The sequence below is a fragment of the Durio zibethinus genome, chromosome 14 (genome assembly GCF_047325235.1).
Source record: "Durio zibethinus cultivar Kanyao isolate XHJ-2024 chromosome 14, ASM4732523v1, whole genome shotgun sequence".
Taxonomy (NCBI): domain Eukaryota; kingdom Viridiplantae; phylum Streptophyta; class Magnoliopsida; order Malvales; family Malvaceae; genus Durio; species Durio zibethinus.
In genome coordinates, this window is record NC_143175.1 from 4387264 (window position 1) to 4410293 (window position 23030).

The window sequence follows — 23030 nt, forward strand, 5'->3', positions numbered from 1 at the left end:
TAGCAAATAATTTTAAATTCTATAATTAATTCACTTGATGAAATCTTTAATCATAATTCAAACCTCATAACAAATATAAGTTTTTTTTTAATATTTATGTAAATTAACGGATTTAGATATTTATACTATTTGAGATAAAAAAAATTAATTAAATTAAATATAAAATAAAATCCAAATTCGTATAATAATACTCATTTGGGCCATTGCCGGCTTTGACAAGTCACCTGACTATTACACGAGCTAATCATAAGTTTACTGGTTAATATATCCTGCGTGCAAAAGGGGCAAATTTTACGAGAATAATTGATGAAGTTTGAATATTATAGTGTTAAGTTTGAAAATTTTGAAATTTAATTTAAATTCGATTGAAATTTATATTTTTAATTTAAGTTTAATTTGAAATAAAATTAAATTTTTTAAATTCGTTTGATTAAATTTAATTTTTATATTTGATAAAAAAATTAAATTATTTATACTCAAATTTAAATTAAAAATATTTAATTAATTAAAATAATTCAAATATATTCAAATATAAAAATTTAATTAAATTTATGAACTATTGAAATGTAGTATAAAAATATTAAAATTTGAATCAATTAATAAATTAAAATACTTAAATTTAAATTTAATTTAATAATAATCTAATCAAATTTAAATTTTATTTAAATTAAATCAAATAATTTATAATTATTAATATATTATTTATATCCCTACTATATAACTGGATCCAACAGTTGCGATTTTGAAAATTGCATTTTCCACGACTCTGACTTTACCTTTTCTTTTACGCCAAATCTGACTTTACGTATTTAATTTTTGTGCTTAAATTAAATTTATGAATAATTGACAAAAAAAAAACGAATAAAAAAAATTATAAAAAAAAACTTAAAACAATAGTCATTAATTATTATTATTATTATTATTATTGTTGTTGTTATAGTATTTTTTAATTTAAAAATATTTTTATTATTAATTTAATAAAAAATTATTTTATATAAATATTTAAAAAATGTCTTCACACAAAATGGGGAACCATTCTAGTTTATTTCTTTACTAGCTTTATACTTTTCATTTTGAAATATATAGTGGCTTTATCAAGTAAAAGAAAATGGGCTTTTTTAATTTTAATTGATTGATATGGAAATATTTTCACACATTATTCTCATGATAAATATTGATTTTGATTGTAATATTTTGATGGATCTTACTTAATTGCATGTCCAATTTGTGTATTTGTTTTTCAATTGTATTTGAAATGTTTGTGACAAATATTGCATTTTGTTGGAGTTTCCTTTATAAATATTTAAATTTAGCATAAGTTTATGTTAACTTATATTCTTATTTTGATTTTTTTGATCAAAGTGAATTCGAATTTAGACAAAACATTATTTTTTATCATTTTAAATATTATATTATACAAAATAAAAATTTTAGATAATAATTCATAAATCTTAATTACTATATTTTTTTTGGACTAAACATATATAAAGTTTTTGAAATAAAATTCGTGAAGATTTTTAATAAAAATAATTTAATTAAAATTTTAATAAAAAAATTTTAAATTGATAAAATTTAATGAAAAAATAATGATAATTTTAAAAAATTAAAAATATCATTTATAATTTAATTTTGATCAATATTTATTTAATAATAAAAATTTTATAAAAAATTTTACTAAAAATGATTGTCTAAAAAATATATTAAAATTTATTCACTTGATTTATTTATTAAAAACTTTCAATTTATCAATTTTAATTTAATTATTTTTAATAAAAATAATTAAATTTAATCATTTAATAAGTAAAACCTAACTTACTGTCCTATTAATAGAAAAAAGAGAAAAAGGCATTACAGATTGTACGATGCCGCTTTACTTTTTATATTTTTGACGAATGGAATTATGGCAACAACCTTCACAAGTACGCAATATTTATTACTCAACAAAAAGCCGAAAAAAAAAAAGGGAAATAATCTCATTGTATGAAATTAAAAAATGAAAAAAATAAAAAATTGACATTTGGCAAGCGTTTAAGAGAGAGACTGAAACTCCAAAGGCAAGATCAAAAGCACTAACTTTACTTAGTCGTAACGCGTCGCCGTCTTCTTTCTTCTTCTTTTTTCTTTTTCATTTTTTAATTTTTATTATTTTATCTCATTTCAATTTCAAACGTAAAGTGATTACCATCTCCTTTTATTTTGGGTTTTTTTTTTTTTTTTTCAATTGCACCAAATCTTCCTGGGTTTTTCTTTCTCATTTACTTGATCTCTTCAATTTCGGCTCACCAACAACTGTAAGCAAAGAAAAAACTTTCTTTTTTTATAATTTTGCTTTTTTTTTTTATTTTGAATTTGAAGTTTTTAGAATCTACGTTTAGCTGACCCACACTTTATTATTATTATTATTGTTTTTACAAAATTGCCTAACATTTTCTTAGTAGTTAAGCAAGCCTTTTAACTATTTTCATTTTAAGCAAATCTAAGTTTGCATTTTTGGGTTTTTTAAATTATGAATTCTAATTGCTGCTAAAATAGAAGGAAAATGATATTTACTTTTGAATATATGAGTTATTTGCTTTAAATTAGGTATTTATTCTTTTATTTTCTTTAATCTGCAAGTTTTTCAATTGTTGGAGGTTTTGATGTTAATATTTTGATAAAGTTTGTTTTTTAAGATTGGAAATTCGGGTTTTTACTTTTTGTGAGTTTGAAGAATTTTGATGCTATTAAAAAATTTTCAGACAAATTTTTTTATTTCCATCAAGTTCTTACGGGTACATCCTTGGAAACAAAGTGAAAGAAACAAAACCTGATATCTGGTTGTTCTAATGAACGGTGATGGGGCAAATCATAGTTCTATCTGTTTGATTATTTTATAACATTATTGTAATTTTGATGCTTTTGGGATCTTATCTTTTTCATGGAAGATAATTGGGAAAAAAATTTTGTATTAAAAATTCTGCCCCTAATATGATGCATTTAGGCATTATATCTTTTGGACTTTTCTACGGTTTTTTTTTGCATACGTTTATTCAAGATATAATTTTGGTGTTTTGAAGGTTTGGTGAAAATGGACAAGAATTTGATGGACAAAGTTAGTGCCTTTGGTGAACGCCTCAAGACTGAAGGAGTTGAGGTGGGCAGAAAGGTGAGTGCCGGCATGAGCTCAATGAGCTTTAAGGTAAAGGAGCTGTTCCAAGGCCCGAACCCAGCTGATAAGCTTGTTGAGGAGGCTACCTCAGAGGCCCTTGATGAGCCTGATTGGGCCTTGAATCTTGATATCTGCGACATGATCAACCATGAAAAAGTTAGCAGTGTTGAATTGATCCGTGGCATAAAGCGGAGGATAGTGTTGAAGAGCCCTAGGGTACAATACTTGTCCTTGGTGTTGCTTGAAACTTGTGTCAAGAATTGTGAGAAAGCATTCTCGGAGGTGGCAGCTGAGAGGGTTCTTGATGAGATGGTTAAACTCATTGATGATCCTCAGACTGTTGTTAATAATCGGAACAAAGCTTTGATGCTTATTGAAGCTTGGGGGGAATCAACCAGTGAGCTCCGCTATTTGCCCGTTTATGAAGAATCTTACAAGGTAACAACATATTTTTTTTATATGGTTTTCTTCGGCTATCAAAACTATTTGAGAAAATTTGATTATTTAATTTCATTCACTAGTTTGCTGCTGTGTGTTTCTGATTGAAAGACGTGTAGCTTTAGCAATAACAATTTTTGAAATTTATTCCTTTGGTTTGTATTGCAGTCTTGGAATTGTTGTTAATTGCCCGCAAATCTTTGTTAAATCATGGAATGGGAAAATTATTGATAAAAAATAGCAAGATGTTCAATTGTTTGTTTGGTTCAGTTGATTGAAATCATAAGATCAATTTAGAAAGCCTTTCAATAAGCTTTCTCCAACAATTAAACTCTTGACTAGAAGTTTTTGGGTATGTCAATTGCTCTTCAATTATTTGCGCTTTGCATCACAATAGGATTTAATATGCATGCCAAATGTGTGGTGCGATGTTGCTACAAAAGATAAATGCCTTATCTTTTGGATTGTGATTGATGACTTTTGAGAACTTCTTGAGTGATCCATTTTTTCTGTTGTAGAGTTTAAAATCAAGGGGTATTCGCTTTCCTGGTCGTGACAATGAGAGTCTGGCTCCTATTTTTACCCCACCTCGTTCAGTTTCAGTTTCGGAAGTGGATGCTAGTCTTGCACAGCAGCTTCAACATGACATGCAGTTTCAGCATGATCTTCCTGTCCAAAGCTTTACCCCTGAACAAACAAAGGAAGCATTTGATGTGGCAAGAAACAGCATTGAGCTTCTGTCAACTGTGTTATCCTCATCACCTGAACAAGATGCTCTTGAGGTATTATTGTCTTTTTCCACACTCTTTTTTTGGCCACTCTTTTTCTGCACTTCTTAGTTTGGAACTTCATATAGATTACCAATAAAGTAGGCTTCCTCCTATGATGCCAAGTAACAAGCCTTTAAAAATCTGAGTCTTGGCGGCCGTATGAGTCATTAATATGTTTTGCCTATCTATTCCTTTGTTGAAAAATGTTTAGATTTCTGTTGCATGTAGTTGAGCCGTTAATGTGCAAAAGATCATATTGTTTGTCAAAATTTTGCTTTTTGCTCCATTTTCAAGGAGGAAATTACTTTATATTTACAGCTTTTAAATCTTTTATATTATCTTCTTATGATCTTTATCACACTTGAAGGCTTATAGCTGATGAATATGACATTTTCCCTCAATGATAAAGATTGGTGAGAATTCTGATAGCCGGAACAGTACCAAGTTTTCACTTTAAAAGTTGAAGTGAATGTCTAAGACTTGTTATGTATGCTCTTCTAGAAGGGTAAACTAGAAGTAGAAGTGATGCTTGGTAGTGATACATCAGTGTATTAGATTTAAAGTTGACCAGTTTGTTTTCCATTGATTGTAAGTTAACTTAGGCTTATATTTTGAGATCTTTGTCGGTAGTGATAGGATTTGTGGAGTTTTGTTCCAGGTTAGACTCATAACATCAAAAATGATATTCCAAACGGTTATTTAGCTGTCATTGATGTGGCAGCAATGTCCATATGGTTCTGAATCTATAAGTTACAGTGCAGTTCTTCTAAACGTCTAAAATTTGAAGGTGCTGGAACCTTTTGCAAGTTAAGCCTTTTAAAATGAAATTTATTTTTGCATTTAGATTATTCATATAGGTAGAATCATATGAAATGAATCCCTTGGCCAGAAGGTAGCAAAGCAGGGCAAAACTCTATTCTACCCTTTTTTTTTGGTAAAAAACTCTAGCCTGCTTAGTCTGATACTTTTTAGGCTTTATTCTCAGTTGCGAACTTTATCAAATTCGGTTTGGCACGTTTTATCATATAAGAAATCCATGAGGTTCTGATTTCACATAATTTTTGCTTTTCCATGTGGGAGGAAAATAAAAGAAAATAAAATAAAAAGAGGGGAGGTGTGAAGTGGAGTAGGTGCCTAGTTGAAGTTTTTTTTCTTGCTTTATTTGCTGAATACTGGTTGAATCACAGTAATTTATATTTACATTGTTTGCAGGATGACTTGACAACTACGCTTGTCCAGCAATGTCGACGGTCCCAATCCACTGTTCTAAGAATTATTGAGACTGCTGGAGATAACGAGGCCCTGCTTTTTGAAGCTTTGAATGTGAATGATGAGATCCAGAAAGCTCTCTCAAAGTATGAAGAGTTAAAGAAACCATCAGAAGTTCCTCGGGAGCCAGAACCTGCCATGATTCCTGTGGCTGTTGAGCCTGATGATTCACCCCATCATGCAAAAGAAGACGCCTTGATTAGAAAACCAGCAGGTACCCGACATGGCAGTCATGGAGGAAGCAACGACGACATGATGGATGATCTCGATGAAATGATTTTTGGTAAAAAAGGCGGGGGTTCGTCTGAAGGGGGACAAGATTCAAAGAAGCAGCAAGCACCAAAAGATGATCTAATCACATTCTGAGTGATACTCAACACCATTCCATAAATTTAGGATAGAAAACAAAAGTTTGGAATTAAAAACTCTCGACAGGATTGCGGACTTTCTCTTTCACACACTACCAATGGTTGTTCCTGCAAATTATGTGCATGTATGAATTCAAGTTTGGATTTGTTTACTGAATTATTTGATGAGTATACATATGAGGATTGTTATGAGCAGAATAAATCTGTATGGCTCTCGGTATCATATTTATGGTTTGATGACATGACTGGTTCTTGTTTGCTTCATTCAAGTCCAACTCAATGTTTGTGTAGTAGGGTTTAACCCAAACCGACCGGCTCATCGAAAGCTTTGGGCCTCTGCCCACTAGCACATGTTGCGTGTCTCAGTTAAAACACTCTCCGGTTCCGCTCACACCTCACTCTCACTTCTCTGATAACGGAAACCTTAGAAAATGCGAGCGAAGCAAATCCCATCGTCCTTAACAAGATCCAAATCGCCAATCCTCTTCATCGTCTTCATCATCTCGCTCATCTTTCTCTCTTTCCTCTTTTTCCTTTCTGCTCCGTCCGATCCCACCCGCTCCTCCTCCCGTCCCTACCCGCACCTGCCCATTCGACCCGAAACCTCCTTCGTCGCTTCCCTCGAACACTTTCTCACTCGAAAATCTCCCAACCACGACCGCACTTCCGACGATACGGTGCGTACGGTGCTCGAGGATGACGTCGGTAGATTCGACGAGAGAAAGTTCGCCAAGGAAATGGACTGGGTACATGGTGAGCCGTACTACCCGCTGAGTATGCCGATTAGGGTTTACGTGTACGAAATGCCGACGAAGTTCACCTACGATTTGCTTTGGTTGTTTCGAAACACTTATCGAGATACCTCTAATCTCACCTCCAACGGCAGTCCTGTTCACCGTTTAATCGAACAGGTAAATCTGTCAAGTCGTTTAATAGAAAAATAATTACTGTCTTTTTAAATAGTCGTTGAAATATGTTTAAGCTTCTATATTTGGTTAGTAGAGTTTGTTTGGCTTCAGAGAATATTAGGAAGGAGAAAGAGAATATGAGAAAATAAAAGAGATATGAAATTTCCTTCCCTTTACCAGAAAATTGATAGCTTGTTGTATTTTTCTTGAAATTTTTTTTTTGGGTGGTTCAGCATTCTATTGATTATTGGCTTTGGGCGGATTTGATTGCACCGGCATCTGAAAGGCTATTGAAAAATGTTGTGAGAGTTGATATGCAGGAGGAGGCGGATTTATTTTACGTGCCCTTCTTCACCACGATTAGCTTTTTCTTGTTGGAGAAGCAACAGTGGAAGGCGTTATATAGGGTGTGAGTGCATTTCCAGGTTTTATAATATTTATTTGTACGTTATGTTATTACTGTGTTTTTTAATTGTTTAGAATATGTGTTTGATTCCACTTCTATTCTGATGATTATTTTTTTCATGTGGGCGGTAAGTTGTGCGTTTTCATGTTGTGCTTGTCGGGTTATTCAGGTTTATCAATGTTGATAGTTATTTTAACGTATTTTATGGAGTCTTTCATTTCAAAGGGAGGTACAACAAGTAAAGGAAACGGTAATTAGGTCAAGTCCAATGCATTTGAGGTGCAAGACTGAGTTTGCTGCTTTTTTTAGTTTCATCCTGTGTGAGTGACTCTGAATTCTGGGCTGTCATTAAGCTGAACTTTAGAGATAAAATTTGCATTAACATGTTGATTGGGTTATGCCATCGGAGTTTTGGCTTGTGTTTCTTGAGTTATGTTATTGTTTTTTTATTCCCTTTATCTGATTGAAAAGGATTTGGGAGACAAAATAGGGCATGGTTCCCTTCAAGAACTACCTCTGTAATGTTTTATACTGACAAATGTGCTATTAAGTTTTAGAATTTGCTTATTCTAGTTTTTTTTTTTTTTTCCTTTGGTTACAGGAAGCCTTGAAATGGGTGACAGATCAGCCCGCGTGGAAACGATCTGAAGGAAGGGATCACATATTTCCTATTCATCATCCATGGTCCTTTAAGTCAGTTCGCAGATATGTGAAAAATGCAATTTGGCTTTTACCAGACATGGACTCCACAGGGAATTGGTAACTTGATGACTTTTGCAAATCAGATGGAACTTGTTAAGTTTACTAGTCATTTCAGCTTCTGAAAGATGATTTATTTTAACATTCTAGGTACAAGCCAGGGCAAGTTTCACTGGAGAAGGACCTCATTCTCCCTTATGTTCCAAATGTTGATTTATGTGATAGAAAATGCTTATCAGAAAGTGAATCAAAAAGAACCACACTGCTTTTCTTCCGTGGACGACTTAAAAGAAATGCTGTAAAAGTTTCAACCGTCTTATTAAAGTCTTTGATTTTGTTTTGCACTAGCATTGAATTTGTTAGAACATGAAGGAAAGGCAGATATTTTTTGGGCTCATTTTGTGTGGGCTTGTGCAAGAGATGTCTAGAGACACGCCAATTTATTTTTTTTCCAAACTCAAGAATGGTAGAACAAGAAAAAAAAAGGTGGAGGGGAAGGAGAGAAGGAAGGTGCTGTTGTATCATAAGAACCTATGTGTTCCAAATTTTTTTGTAAAGATGGATGGATATTTGATCTCTGTTCCAAAGGCATGCTAATTTATCCTTTTCAAACTGAAGGTGAAAAAAGATAAGATAGATGCCTTCTTGGGCTTTTTCTCTATGCATGTCACTTTTTTTTCTTAATAGTTGACTAGAGAGTAGCATTACCTGCTTTCTCACCAACATTGTCTCCCCTGTGTCTCACATCTCGCATAATGTATCTCATTTGATCTTTTGGCTTCTTATTTTGTAATTTTTCTTTTCAGGGAGGAAAAATACGATCTAAACTTGTTGCAGAATTAACCACTGCCAAGGATATAGTCATAGAGGACGGAACCGCTGGGGAGGGAGGGAAGGCTGCTGCTCAGAAGGGGATGCGCAGGTAAGATAAGCTGGTTCTCTTTAAAAATTTTTCATTTCCTGCTTAATAGCTATTCCGTTTCCTCTGTCATCAGGTCTATATTTTGTTTAAGTCCAGCTGGTGACACTCCTTCGTCTGCTAGATTGTTTGATGCTATTGTCAGTGGGTGTATCCCTGTTATTATTAGTGATGAATTGGAGCTTCCTTTTGAAGGAATACTTGATTATAGGAAGGTATGTATGTTTTTCCCAGGGCTTGAGTTCTTACTTTCTTTCCCTTGATGCGCTTTGGCTACCTTGAGGGTGCTTTTCACTTGTTTAATGACTGCATTAAAATTGCCTATTATTTGTTTATGAGAGTATTATCAATAGAGGTTGAAATGTTATTGTGGTCATTTTAGGTGGTTAATGACCAGAGTCAGTTGGAAATGTTCCTTCTATATTATTGGTCATATAAATGAAATTCAGTGCCTAATAGACAACATCCTTGATCTTATATTCCATAGAGTTAATGATTATGATTTCTATACAAATCATGTGATCATGCTATAATTCAGTTTTCTATACTACTTGTACAACTTGAAATGAGTAAACTAGTTTTTTTAGTGGGTAGTATGGTATAGGTATGGTTCTAAGATATGCTTTGAATGGTAATTTTAAATGCATGCCAGGGACCAAGGGTCATTTGGTTCTTGAGAAAGATGAATAGACCTTTAACAGAGTTTCTATAGAATAGATATGTTGCATTCTTATCTTGCTTGTGTGTGAGGCCACGTGTCTCCCTGTGTACGATGCCATGTGCCAGTATGTCATGTTTGGGACAATGATATGCACTTCATTTAATTCCATATTCTTGGAAATTTTGTAGTGTATGGGATTTCATTTTATATAGCATAATACATTTTCTGATTAAGCTTCAAACAAAGAGTTAAGGGGGGTGTATTTATGCGTAATAGACAGTTGCTTATGCCTCACTTATTTTTATCTTTTTTGTTTCCTTTTTATGCAGATAGCTATTTTTGTTTCTTCAACTGATGCTGTGCAACCTGGTTGGCTTTTAAGATTTTTAAAAGGCATTAGCTCTACTCAGATCAGAGAAATGAGGAAGAACCTTGCGGAGGTTTGTTGATTGCAAAGTTAACATTATGCTCTAGAATTGCATTACCTGTATCCTGTGCTAGGGTTAGATGAAAGTACAAATTTTTACCCATGTTGTCCACACTTGTACCTAAGGAGAAAGCTTTAGCATTTGGTCTAGCACTGTCATTTCACTTTGAAGGCCGAACATGGCATCTTTTGAATATTGATCTCTTTATGCCTCTGCTAATTATTTTTTAACCTAAATCTTAAATTCTATTGATAATTGGATGGTACTTTTTTAATTTCCTACTTATCTTTGATATTTTAAGTTAGGAGAATAATATGAACAAAAGAAAACTAGGAGAATAATGTTAAAGAATGCTATCTTTTATAATGTTAATTTGACTGAAATTTTTTATTTCATTTGTCCAGTACACCAGGCATTTCGTGTACTCTAGTCCAGCTCGACCCTTGGGTCCAGAAGATCTAGTTTGGAGAATGGTTTGTAACATTGACCAAAAATTTAGCTTATATTTGTATCTTTGGTTATATTTTAGAAATAATGCTGAAGTTATATTGCTCTGAGCATAGGCTTGTTTCAGCTAGAAAAACTAGTTAAGAAACAGGAAATTCACTTGGTTGGCAGTAGTGTGCCATGTCGATACCCGAGAGATGCATCAACACATCATTATTCATGGTTTAAGTAGCATGACAGATCTGGTGGGCTGACTTCTGGCATGTCAGGTTGCTTTTACAGAAATGATTCTAATAGCATTAGGCATGACCGTTAATGTTTGCGCATTTGGCATTTTTTATGTTCTTGCTATTGGTGTCTGTTTGGATGCTTGTGTTAATTCATCTAACTCCTACAAACTGCGGAGCAACTACATTACAATTTCTAAAAAATTGTGTATAAATATATTGTGCTTTTTTTTTTTTTGTAGTAAATCACTGATCTTCCTCTTAATGTACCTTTTCTGAAAGGAATGTTTATGCGTACACACTGACAAGCACGGATCATGAGAATGGTGACATTACCTGTGCATGTGTGTTTGCTGTTTGTTTAGTTTAATCTATTTGTTTTATGGCTATGATTCTATTGTTAGGGGAAATTCTTATTTCTGTCACAAGAAGCCTCTCCTTTGTAAAAACTAACGGAAATACATCAAAAAGAAATGTTGAAATTATGGTCCTACTAATTTAGCATATATTTGCTTGTTTGCAACAGATGGCTGGTAAGTTGGTGAATGTCAAGCTTCATACTCGTAGATCACAGCGTTTAGTTAAAGAATCAAGAAATGTCTGCACTTGTGATTGCAGGCGTGGCAACATTACGGGTTCCAATCCTTTATCTTGATCTTCATTGGTTTGAAGTTACTGTGTATTGGAATCATTCTTTAAACATTTATATTTCTTCTGTAAGGCTACCTCTTAAAATATATTAATTAATTTAATATTCATAATTACTTATAGCTTCTGCTTTTCTGGCTGTTGTTAGATTCATGGAGAATTCATCCCTTCCAAACTTGTTCTATTTCATATTTGATTTGGCTGCATATGATTTCGCACATGCATGTTGCTATCTCTTATCAAATTCTTTCTGTTCTGTTGTTATTTTCTATGACTTTCTTATTGTGATGGCAATTATTTAAATAAAAAAAAAAACGTGCTTTTGGGATGTAAAATTAGATAATTTCATTAGTATGTACTTTATTTTTTCTTCGTTCTTACCCTCTCATTTATTTTCTCGTGCTGGTTCAGCACAAGCAAGGGTCGATTCGGCTCAAATTAGCCGGCGTGACATCGGTTGGGTTAGATCGGGCCCTTGTCTCTTTTGGGCTAACCGTTGGACGATAAACGGGTAGGAGAAGAAGAGAGGGAAAAAAATGAATAAAGAAAAGGAAAAAAAAAACATATTTTTAATATTTTATTGGTTTGTCCTTTTACACTTGATAGTTGATAATAATTAAAGCTTTCATGATCACACTAAAAAATCAATGCATCAATTAAAGCTTTCATGATCACACTAAAAAATCAATGCATCAATCATTATTGTTTTTAATAAACTGCCACACATTAAATTCATTTTCTTTTCACAACAGGCAATTGTAATTTTCCCTTAAATTTCTTGGATTTCAAACTCAGACTCAAACGTGTAAACCCAAACCCTGCTTTGAGCTGATTTGATGGACCGCAAGGGTGGCTAGTGCGGCCCATCGACGGGGATAATAGCAGTCATTTTCTTCGGTTTGGACCAAAGCCCTTTTTCTTCTCCCTCCGTTTCCTCTGCTGCAAGTTTCCAACATCAGTGATTACTGATCGGTAGACACAAAAAAGAACAGCTGCTCTCGTGTCTCGTCCACCTTTTTGTTCTTCTTCAATGTCACCAACATACTAGATTATTGGGTATTAATATCTCATTTCTAGTTCATTTCAAACGTTTTTAACTGTTTGATGAATTGTCTCAAAGGAAAAAAAACCAGCTGCTCTGGGCATATGTTTATGTGTTTGGAATAAATCTTTTAGCCGATTTGTTGCAGAAATTTGAGAAAGAAAAATGGATGCTAGATTGGCCAACACGTGGCGTTTGACAGTGAATGAGAAGAATTTTATCAAAACAGCTTTGCTTTCTGAAATAAGAATAGATGGTCGAAAACCCTTTGAATTTCGTAATTTCATCATCAATTTTGGCAGGCAAGTTAAATCTTACTTTTATCTACAAGTATATTCAATCCAAGGTTCAAGGGATTTGGATGGAATTTTAAAAACATGAAAGGCATATATGTTTATGTTTATTTTCTTGCCAAAATTACTGGGTTTCTTTGTTTTTGGAACATTTACTTTTCTTTTTAATTTGGTGATGAAGTTATTCTATATAGAAATGATATAAATTTTTTTTTTACCTACTTAAAGGATCTTTACTGGATACTGTATTCGATAGTTCAAATAAATGGATGGGGAATTTTATTGCTCTGTGGTTGTTTAGAAGATATGCTAATGAAAATTGGGCTCCATTTGTTTGTTACTTTTGTTAGTTTTTTTTCCATTTGTTTTTTCTTTGTAAAAAATTGGTGAAAAATATACAGAAGTAAAACCACAGGAATTGATTGAAATGATCAAGCAATGATATGCAAGCCGGTTCTGATCAAACTATTCTATATTAAAATACAATCATGCATTTTGTTCACATAAAAGAATTACATCATTTTAAATTTTAATTATTCAACAAAAAGTATTTGCCTTTTTCATCTGAATGTAAGGGAAAAGCAAGTAGTAAAAGGAATAACCAAATAGTACCTTAATTTAGTCGGCACATTTGCTGAAGTAAAAGCGACGAGAGGAGATTTGAACCTTAGACATCAACCTTTTTAACAAGGGTAACAACCAGGAGTTTGAGTCTGAGTTGTTATGCTGATGAAAGTTAAATTTTTTTTTTTGGTTTGTTTGGGTTGAATTTTGTAGAGAAGATGGGTTGACAGAGGTGCAGCTGGGCCAGACTCGTGTTATGGCCATTGTGACGGCTAAATTGGTTCAGCCTTATCAAGACCGGCCCAATGAAGGAACACTTTCGATCTACACGGAGTTTTCGCCAATGGCTGATCCCTCATTTGAGATAGGCCGCCCAGGAGAATCTGCTATTGAGTTGGGACGTATAATAGACCGTGGTCTAAGGTAATCTTGCTTTTATTAATCTTATGGAGTTCTCAAGTATATGTTCTTTTGCTATTTCGTTAATTATGGACGTTTATTTTAGATTATAGCAAGTTTTTACAAGCTATTAGGAATGTTGTGGAATTTTGGTGTATATTTGCTTATGTATTTGAAGGTTTATAGTGCTCTTGCAGGGAAAGTAAGGCCGTTGATACTGAATCACTTTGTATCATTGCTGGCAAGTTAGTATGGGCCCTCCGTATTGATCTCCACATTCTAGATAATGGGGGGTATGTATGACCAAAATCTTTTTGCTGAATATCATTATTTAACTCCTCATGTTAAATTTTTTACTTTATTTTTTATCAACATGCCTTTTTGGAAACAGAAACCTGGTTGATGCAGCTAATATAGCTGCTTTGGCTGCTCTTATGACCTTTCGGAGGCCTGAATGCTCACTAGGAGGAGCAGATGGTCAAGAAGTAACAATACATCCTCCTGAGGTGATTTTTCCATAATCTTGGCTTTGAACATTCGTTCTGCAAATAAATATATATTTTAAGTTACTATGAATTTAGTGAGTTTTGAGACCTGCATTTTGACGCTTTTGCATTTACAAGAATCCACGGCCTAAGGAAAAAATGACCCAAGGCAATTGCACCAAATTAAAAAGGCTGTAATTAACAAAAAATTTTGAAGTTCTGAATGCCTTGAGTGAATCAATTCTTTTCTTGGATGTACGCATGCCTTACTAATACACCTGCAAGGAGCATGCATGTCATATACTGTCAGACATATTTTTTTTCTTATCTTAGTTGGAATTAGTTGGCTAGTTTTTTCTAGAAGCTTCAGGGCTGATTACATATGCTATTGTAAGGATTGTACTTATGCCTTAAAAATTTACCAGCAATGAGTATGTGCCTTATGTGAATTTAGATGCATTATTTTTCTTATCAATTTGGAATCTGTTGACTAGTCTGTTTATGAAGTCTCACGGCTGATAACATATTCTATCATAAGTTATATCCAATACAATGTTCAGGATCAACTGTAATCCTAAAATGATCTCATGTAACATTGGACAGTATTTCTGTTATGGAGACAAAATAATCTTGATTATTTGCTCTATAATTAGATTCTGAAGAATGTGTTGTTTCCAGAAGTTAATAGTTTTCAACAGTTCATGGTTTTTAATGTGGATTCATTTGGTAATCACTTGCTCTGGTTTCACCTCTCTTCAGCTGTAACTGTTTATTTTTGTGTCAATTGTCCTCAGACTGCATTAGTCAGGCTTGTAAAAGGGCTAGTCTGAGTCTATTTAAAGCATGATAATTCAATTGATTTTGAGCCTAAGAAAACCAATCAAGTAGCTTTAGGTGTAAGGTCTGAGCTATTAAATTCTATCCAAATAAGCCCTCGGAATGATTTTAGCACAATTACATGGGCTCAATTTTTCTGCACAAAATTTACTAGAGTAAATAGAAGTCTTTTGCAGAAATTTTTTTTTTTTTTTTTTTGCAATTTCATCACATTATGGATATTTTGGTAATGCACTGGAATCTGGAGTCTTTGGATGTTTCCACGTTTTATCTGTGTTTTGGGTTGAAGATGGTTTTTATGTATTTATTGGATAATTTCTTATTTGAAATTATAATCTGTCATTTAGGCATCTTTTTGGCCATTATTTCATGAAAATATGAGTTAGTAATTTCTTTGGTTTTGTTGGAAATGAGAATTAGTCTATTGTGCCCTCTTCTTATCTACTTGCTGCCAGGAAAGTGTGGTGCCATAGCATTTGTTTCTAGCCAGTGCCTCCATATCCCGTTAACCAATTTACCTACAAACACTTCCCTTTTTATTATTATCAAAAACCTTAAATCCTTATTCATCCAAATTAATCCACAATGTAGAAAACTTCCCTGTTAAAAAGAGTCTAGACTTTAATGATTTTGTTTCATGCATCAAAGATAACTAATTATTGCTGCTATGCTTTTCTTTTTGTTTTAATTTATTAATTTCAGTGTACAGCCTTTTGACTAAATTGTATATTTCAACATATAGTTCTTAATGGTGTCTTTTCTTTTGATAGATGAGGGAGCCACTTCCTTTGATAGTACATCATCTTCCCATAGCAATTACCTTTGGATTTTTTATTGATGAGAGCATTATGGTATGTAAACTTTTTTCTGGAACTTTCCCCTAGTTTTAAGTGATACATCTTGGTCAAGGCTAAAGTTTATATGCTTTCCTTCTGATGTGATGAAATGTCATGAAGGTGATAGATCCCACCCACAATGAGGAGGCTGTTATGGCTGGAAGAATGATTGCTACTGTTAACGCAAATGGTGATATTTGTGCGATTCAGAAAGCTGGAGGAGAAGGTGTCAGTCAGAGGGTTATCATGCGATGTTTGAAACTTGCTACTACAAAGGCTGTGGATATAACCAAGCAGATAAAAGAAGCAGTAAGTACTTTATCTCCAGTATGGTCTTTTGAAACTTGAGGGAAAATTTTTCTTGACTGCTCGTTTTTTGTTCTGGGCATACTATGATAATTTGTTTACAGACTATTTAAGGCAAAATTGTAAATGAAATGATTTTGGAGAATGTGCTCAATATGTTATTGAATTAGATTTTGTTTGGTTTTACATTTATCATATGTGGTTTGCTTCCAAAAGTTAAAAGTAATAAGTGCATTTGGATTAAAAAACAAACAAATGTTGTGAAAGAACTAGAAATATAAAAATTTACTTCAATACCTAGCATCATGCATGTTTTACTTTTATAGAGAACCATTATGCTTGACTTGGTGTTGCATCTAAAGTATTTGCTCAGTTTTAATGAAATTTCTTTTTTCCGTTTTTCCATATAACTTTGAAGTTTTAGTCATCTCTACATGATGTATTTATGCCACTTCTTTTCATATGTTTTATAGATAATAAGAATAAGCTGTCAAAGGTAGGGATTAAATCTTTAGAATATGGCACATAGCAAGGAGGTGAGATTGCTCTTCAGATCATAGTACTCCTACTGTTGCTTCCCATCTCTTTGCAACTATTTCACAGACACAACTGCTTCTGGCATGCCCTAGTGTATATCAAGCCAGGAAAAAAAGGACAGCTTCTGAGGAATCAAGTAGTTCAGGAATTAAATGGTTAACTGATCTTTTGTTCTTATATATATACTTTCTATCCAATACAAAACTCCTGTTTCCAAATTTTCTGTTGTTAATATGCATCTAGAGAGGGAAATGAATTCTTCCTCTTCAGTTATGTTACTCGTTTCAAGTAGCGTTTTGCAAATTGAGCTCCTATTGTTTGCCCGAGTAATTCTTGTTCAATAAATTGTTGTAGGTTGAAGCATACAACTCAGAAAGAGCTTTGCAGAAGATCAAATGCAAGTCTACTTATGCTGGTACTAATGAAGAGAACCGAAACCAATCTGTTGATAGTAAGGGCATTAGTGAGTTGGCAGGTAAATATATGGAGAGATTGAAACTTGTATCAAGGGAATGCTGTGTAAGTCCAAATAATAATGAAGTTGAAACCAAATCATTGAGAAGTGGGACAGATGGTATCAATTTTACTAGCGGCCCCTTGAGTTGGTAAGATTTTAGCATTTCCAATATGCATATGAATATATATATATATATATTATATAATTTTTTCTATGATTTTAGCGAATTTCTGGGGGAACTTTTGAAATGTATTTTACCTAATTTTAGGTCTATGACCTTAGACCCTTTATAGTTAAATACCATTGGTGTAAGGGTGGTTTCCTTGATCTATGCTATGCATTTCATCTCAAGGTTCATTTGTCACAGATTTAAGTCTTTATAATCACAATTGAAATGGAGCAATGGGCATGTTGAATTAGGTATTAAAGCAGCCCAGTTTTTTTTTTTTTTTGGATTACAATTGATATAATGCATCTGATTGACTGGAGTTTTCCTTGACCAAAACATCCTCTGATATCCAGATGATCGTATCTTATGTTATGGTTTTTTTTCTTGTTCTGTAGTTTAACAATATGAAGGAATTTGAAGAATTTATCAACAGAGATCATCTATTGAGGGTTCATTATGATACAAACCTTGTTTTGACCTGAAAAACAGTTGCATGCAACTTTTTAAATTGTCTAATGCAGAGCATCAATTTTTTTTTGTTCTGCTAATTTATTATTTAAGCATGTTTCTAGTTTAACTGAAAAGGCTGCATCTTTGTTATGCTATCAAAACTTGATCATGTTGTCAAGATTTGCACAAATTTTTGTGCTGGTTTTATCCAAGGCACAATATCTATTTACTTTAAGTGGTGCATGTTAACAAGTTTGCAGCATTGAAGAAATTGATATGACATTTTAAACTAAAATTATAGGGACTCAGGAAACTGAATTATAGCAAAAAGGGTGAGCACCACAGTGATGATACCATTGCCTGTATCAGCTGATAAGCTTTCTCACACAATGCTTTGTTACTTTGTGGGACTTATTGGAACTTATTTATAAACATCTTACACTTGTTCAGTATATGGGTAGGAAAATTCCATGCTATTCAGTCAATTCTGGGAATGTTTTCTGGACCTTTCATTATTATGGTGCATGTTTAAGTCCTTTCCTCATTGCTTGCTGCATCCTCTTTTTTCTAATTGTTTTACGTAATGAGATATGATTTTGTGGGAAGTAAAAGAACAAGAGGGTATCTGTTCTTACATTTTAATTTATTGAACTCTTTTTCTTGCTAATGCTAAAACTTTTTCGTTCTCCTCAGGGATCCTTACTCAAAGGGTGTTGATCCAGAATTTCTGAAAGTTTCACTAGCTTCACAAGGTATGCTGTTTTTCGCTTTATTTTTTCTTTTCATGCCCCTGGTAAAAAGAATTGACCCATGTCTTTTATATATCTGTTTCGCTACAACTGAACATTTACCATCCTCATTGAGTTCTTTGTCTCATTTGTTTCCTTCAAACAAGTATCCAGCTGCTGGCTTTATTTTGCACAAGTTGAAATAACCATTATTTACTGCTGTTTGTGGAACACAAGTCACTGAAACCACATTCTCTCCATGGATAATCTTTGTTTCTCATAAAAGTGCTGCACTTTCTTTTGTATGAATGACATCTTTTTCTTTACTGTTGAAGAACTGGGTTCCAAATAGGATGATTTTTATTTAATCAAGTTGGATAGATGTCGGTATGATTTAGGATACAACACAATCTCGGTCTGTCTTCTGACCTGTGGAATTTGTAGGTTTGTCAACTCCCAATAAGAAAAAGGAGTCAAGTGGTGAGGAAAAGCCTAGTGGAGCCGAACGAGAGGGGCCATATGATGTTGTTAATCCAAAGTCGTCAGCCATTAATACATCTAGAATTGAAATCCGGACAAAAGGACAGAAAACATTGAAAGACGCTGTAAAACCTAAGAACAAGAGGAAAAAGAAGGGTTCCTCCATTATTTAAATTTAATATATATTTGTTACATTTTAACTTCTCACACTTGCATGTCAATTGCCAAGTTATTAGTGGAGCAAATCTTTATGGATCCTACATGAAATTCAGTTATTTTTTGTTCCTAAAAACTAAAAGCAATTTATGATATAATTTAGAATCCATGTGAAATAACTAAGTTATGAATGAAGATATATTTAAATCTATCTTCATTCAAGGTTTTTACAAAATATTTCTTATATATTTTAATTAATTATATATTTAAAATAAAATTAAGAGTTAAAAAATTGACCATTAAAAATCAAAATAAAACAAAATCTATGAAATTGAAACGTTTGGACTACTATAATTGATCCCATGCATTTATAACGATCTAACATACATATCCAATTCATACCCATCTTGCTTCATATTTTCGGTCAGCATTATGCCAAAAATAATAATAACAACAAAATATAAATTAAATTATAAACAACAACTAATTAAAATTTAAATCTTTCTTCGGTTGACATTTATCTTTAAATTTTTTTTTAAATTAAAATAAAATGTGTCGTATATAATAATTTAAAATAAATAATTATAAATCATGTATTCGATATTACTTCAATAATTATCAATAAAATTTAAAATTAATTTTTTTATTAAAAAAAGATGAATCTTAATTAATTAAAATAATCATTTTTTGATATTTATATTCCAATTTAATTGCTTTGTTAGGTCTCCTAAATTTGAAAGTTTATTCAACTTGTGGGCCCGTTGAAGTGGACTTCATGTGATCATGTGCAAGATTGTTTGACTGCAACACAGGCCGGTTATACCCTGTTTGACGAAAATAAAAGAGGTTGAAATGAACAATTGTTTTTTTCATTTTTTTGAAAGAATTTTTTCATTTATTTTATGGGAAAATAGTAGAAAATTTTTTTTAAATGAGAGAAACGTAAAATGATAACACTCTCTCAATGGATGTCAATCAATTTATTTTTAATTAATTTCTTTCTTCTCTTAACATTAAATATTAGGAGATAATCACTATCCATGATGCCTTAGTTTCTAACACCATGATAAAAAGCCAATGAGGTACTAAATAATCAATAGGAAATATTGACTTTGACGTGTGTTGGGTATAAGTTTTAAAGTGTGAGATCCCATCTAATTCATTTCAATAGTATTATTATAGATTTTTAAAAAAATGAACATTATGCAATGGACCAACTTAGTCCTTGACTTAAAAAAAACCTTATCATAAAAAATAGCACGAATTATATTATTCTCAATTTATAAATATTTTAACTCGTAATTAAAAATATTTATGAGTAAATAGTATTTATGATCTTTAAATTTTGGGTTCAAATTTATTTTGTTCTTTAAGTTTTAAAAAATTCTAATCAAATTATGAATTGTTCAAACATGTATCAACATAATCATTTCGCTTGTTGGATCATTTAAATTAACGAAAAATCCTAATTGACATGATATATAACTATTAAAAATTTTAATATGTTAAATCTTAAAGTTGTGTAAATAAAAAAACATGAAATTAAAAACAAAAAAAATCAAAATATAACACAAAGATAGAATATTAAACTAACTCAATATATGTATTAATTTATGAAAGAATTTAGTATAAATTCGTATTAATCCATCGCTCACGTACATATGTATAAATAAAAAAAAATTGTAAATCAAAATAAACCTAAATTCTTCACTAAGATTCAATTTTTTTTAATACAAAAATAAAAATAAATTACCTAAATTTTTTATAATCATATATTGCAAAAAATTCTATTTTTACGAGTAATAAAAAGAACCGATAAAATTCCAATACAATATACCATAAAATAGGAACCGAAATGCCACTTTTGCCATATCTGAGTATCAACTAATGCCATTAAACCATCATTCAGATCTAAAAAAAATAAAAATAATTTCATTAATTTCATTTCTCTTAATTTTCTCTTGCTTTCTTCTTAATTTTTGAGAGAACAAAAAAAAAAAATGGAAGAGAGAGGTCGCTAAAATTTCGATTGGAGAAAGATTAAATTCGTCTTAACAGTGTCAAATTTGATCCTTTTCATTTCATCCAATGAAATAGAGCTGTTGTTGAACTTCAGTTTTCGGTGCAAATAGTGAGAAGGCCATATGCTACCCTTCCAAATGGTTGGCTATCTCTTGATTGTTAGAGGAAAAAAGGGATAAAACAATAAAGAAGCGAGTACAAAGCATGAAAAAAAAGTTATAATAGAGTATTGATTTAGAGGTTTTTTTTTTAATTTCATATATTTTAATTACATATGTTTAAATCAATTTTAAAATTTCACATATTTAAATTTTTAAAATTTATCTATCATATCACATGAAATTTTTTATTAATTTATATGATATAACAAATAAAAAAATTTATTGATACACGTTTAAATAATTGAAAATTCAATTAAAATTTTTTTTAATTTAAAGGCTAAAATATAATTTAACCCAAAATTTAAAGATTAAAAATGTTATTTACCCAATATTTATAAATTATTTGAATTAAGTCGAATTTAATTTATATCTAAAACAAATTATGTTTATATTTCAGCTGTCCTGTTTTATTCATTTATTTTATAAAATTATTTATATATTAATATTTTAATACTCATAAATATATTTTATAATAAAAATTAAATAAAACATCATTTATTAATAAAATAAAATTCTTGAATTTGACTTAAAAATTTATTCAATTTCCAATCAAAAATGGATTAGATGCATGGGCCCAGTGGTAATCCAATCAATGAATATTTTAAGAGGAATATCGATAACTACATAAAAAATTAATGTTATAAATAATTTGTAAATTATAATAAAATATTTAATGTAATATTAAATTTTAAAAATATTTAATATAATATTTAAATTATAAATTTATTAATCATTATTATATTATTATAATATAATTATTTTGTAATAATTAGTTAAATATTATATTAATTAATTATAATTTAAATATTAAATTAAAATTTTTAATTTTAAATATTATATTAAATATTTTATTATAATTCTAAAATTATTCATAATATGATCCTTAAATTAATTGAAAAAAAGAAAACTAAACCTCCCGCAAAGAGTATCAGTTGACACGCCACATAAAAAATGTGAATGACATTCTTGGGAGGAATATCCATATCGAATATGGACGGAAGGAGACAAAGCAGGTGCTCGATAATCGTTCCGCTATTTACGCGTTCAGATTTAATGGCACTTCTGTAAATAAAGCCATAACCCAGTGGCTGTTTTGGAAATCAAACCCCAAATAATTACTTAAGGGCATTTTAGGAATCTAAAAGTATAAATGAACAGGGAACACTTTTCCAAACAAAGACCCAGAACGGAATTTCACGATTAGACAACTGGCAGGCCAATAATAAACGATTTCAGTTAATATCCATGTTTGCATTGTAGAGGATTGAGAAAAAAAAAACGACTAGCATTTGACACGTCAACACGTTTTCACTTTGAACAGCCACGCTTCAGGGTTTTACTAAGCTGAACCGCTCCATTTTTTATAAAATATTAAAATTTTAATTTTATTATTCAAAGTTTAATATTCAATAATTTCAAGTATCAAGATATATGTATATATATATATAGCCACAACAAGAAGAATTTTGATTTTGCTTGCATCATAACATTAAAACATCAATCCAAAGCTTGTGGTTTTACCATGATTTGCAATGGATAAAATCATTTCTGATTTCTCTAAGAAAAAATCATAACACAAAAAAGATTTTATGTACTAAAGTATTTGATTTGCCCATGGTCTCAATCATATATGTTAATTTTCATGCTTATTTTAACATTTGTTTTCCTTTTCTCTTTAACGGAAAGCAAAATCCACCTTTTGACAAAAACAAAACAAAGAATGATGGAAACTGTCAATTGTCACATGATGAACGTTATTATTATAGTCTTTA

General features: G+C 31.4%; 3 protein-coding genes across 10 annotated transcripts; all 3 read left to right on the forward strand.

Moving 5' to 3' along the window:
* Positions 1-2219: 2219 nt before the first annotated feature.
* LOC111294586 (TOM1-like protein 1) lies at positions 2220-6195 on the forward strand. Of its 3 annotated transcripts, none has more exons than XM_022887982.2 (4): positions 2220-2832; positions 3057-3586; positions 4105-4368; positions 5569-6195. In XM_022887982.2, exons 1-4 carry the CDS (start codon positions 2826-2828, stop codon positions 5989-5991), a joined length of 1224 nt encoding a protein of 407 aa, XP_022743717.1. In that variant the 5' UTR covers positions 2220-2825; the 3' UTR covers positions 5992-6195. The 3 variants fall into 3 exon arrangements, with proteins under 3 accessions (XP_022743717.1, XP_089599377.1, XP_089599376.1); XM_089743251.1 differs by having other exon boundaries at positions 2220-2583; XM_089743250.1 differs by having other exon boundaries at positions 2220-2291.
* Positions 6196-6339: 144 nt separating this feature from the next.
* On the forward strand, positions 6340-12226 carry LOC111294584 (putative arabinosyltransferase ARAD1). 6 transcript variants are annotated; one of them, XR_016327417.1, is made up of 10 exons: positions 6340-6904; positions 7135-7308; positions 7909-8066; positions 8157-8304; positions 8813-8928; positions 8978-9140; positions 9916-10026; positions 10419-10487; positions 11215-11404; positions 12089-12226. XR_016327417.1 is itself a non-coding variant. In XM_089743248.1 (9 exons), the coding sequence occupies exons 1-9, from the start codon at positions 6425-6427 to the stop codon at positions 12107-12109; spliced, it is 1440 nt and encodes a 479-aa protein (XP_089599374.1). In that variant the 5' UTR covers positions 6340-6424; the 3' UTR covers positions 12110-12220. The 6 variants fall into 6 exon arrangements, 4 of the variants coding, with proteins under 4 accessions (XP_089599374.1, XP_089599373.1, XP_022743713.2 ...); XR_016327418.1 differs by lacking the exon at positions 12089-12226 and having other exon boundaries at positions 10419-10730; positions 11215-11345; XM_089743248.1 differs by lacking the exon at positions 11215-11404 and having other exon boundaries at positions 12089-12220.
* Positions 12227-12254: 28 nt separating this feature from the next.
* On the forward strand, positions 12255-19186 carry LOC111294585 (exosome complex component RRP45A-like). Its single transcript, XM_022887980.2, has 10 exons — positions 12255-12392; positions 12527-12680; positions 13449-13658; positions 13832-13927; positions 14026-14140; positions 15727-15807; positions 15913-16101; positions 16990-17240; positions 18405-18463; positions 18884-19186. The coding sequence occupies exons 2-10, from the start codon at positions 12544-12546 to the stop codon at positions 19090-19092; spliced, it is 1347 nt and encodes a 448-aa protein (XP_022743715.2). The 5' UTR covers positions 12255-12392; positions 12527-12543; the 3' UTR covers positions 19093-19186.
* The last annotated feature ends 3844 nt before the right edge of the window (positions 19187-23030 follow it).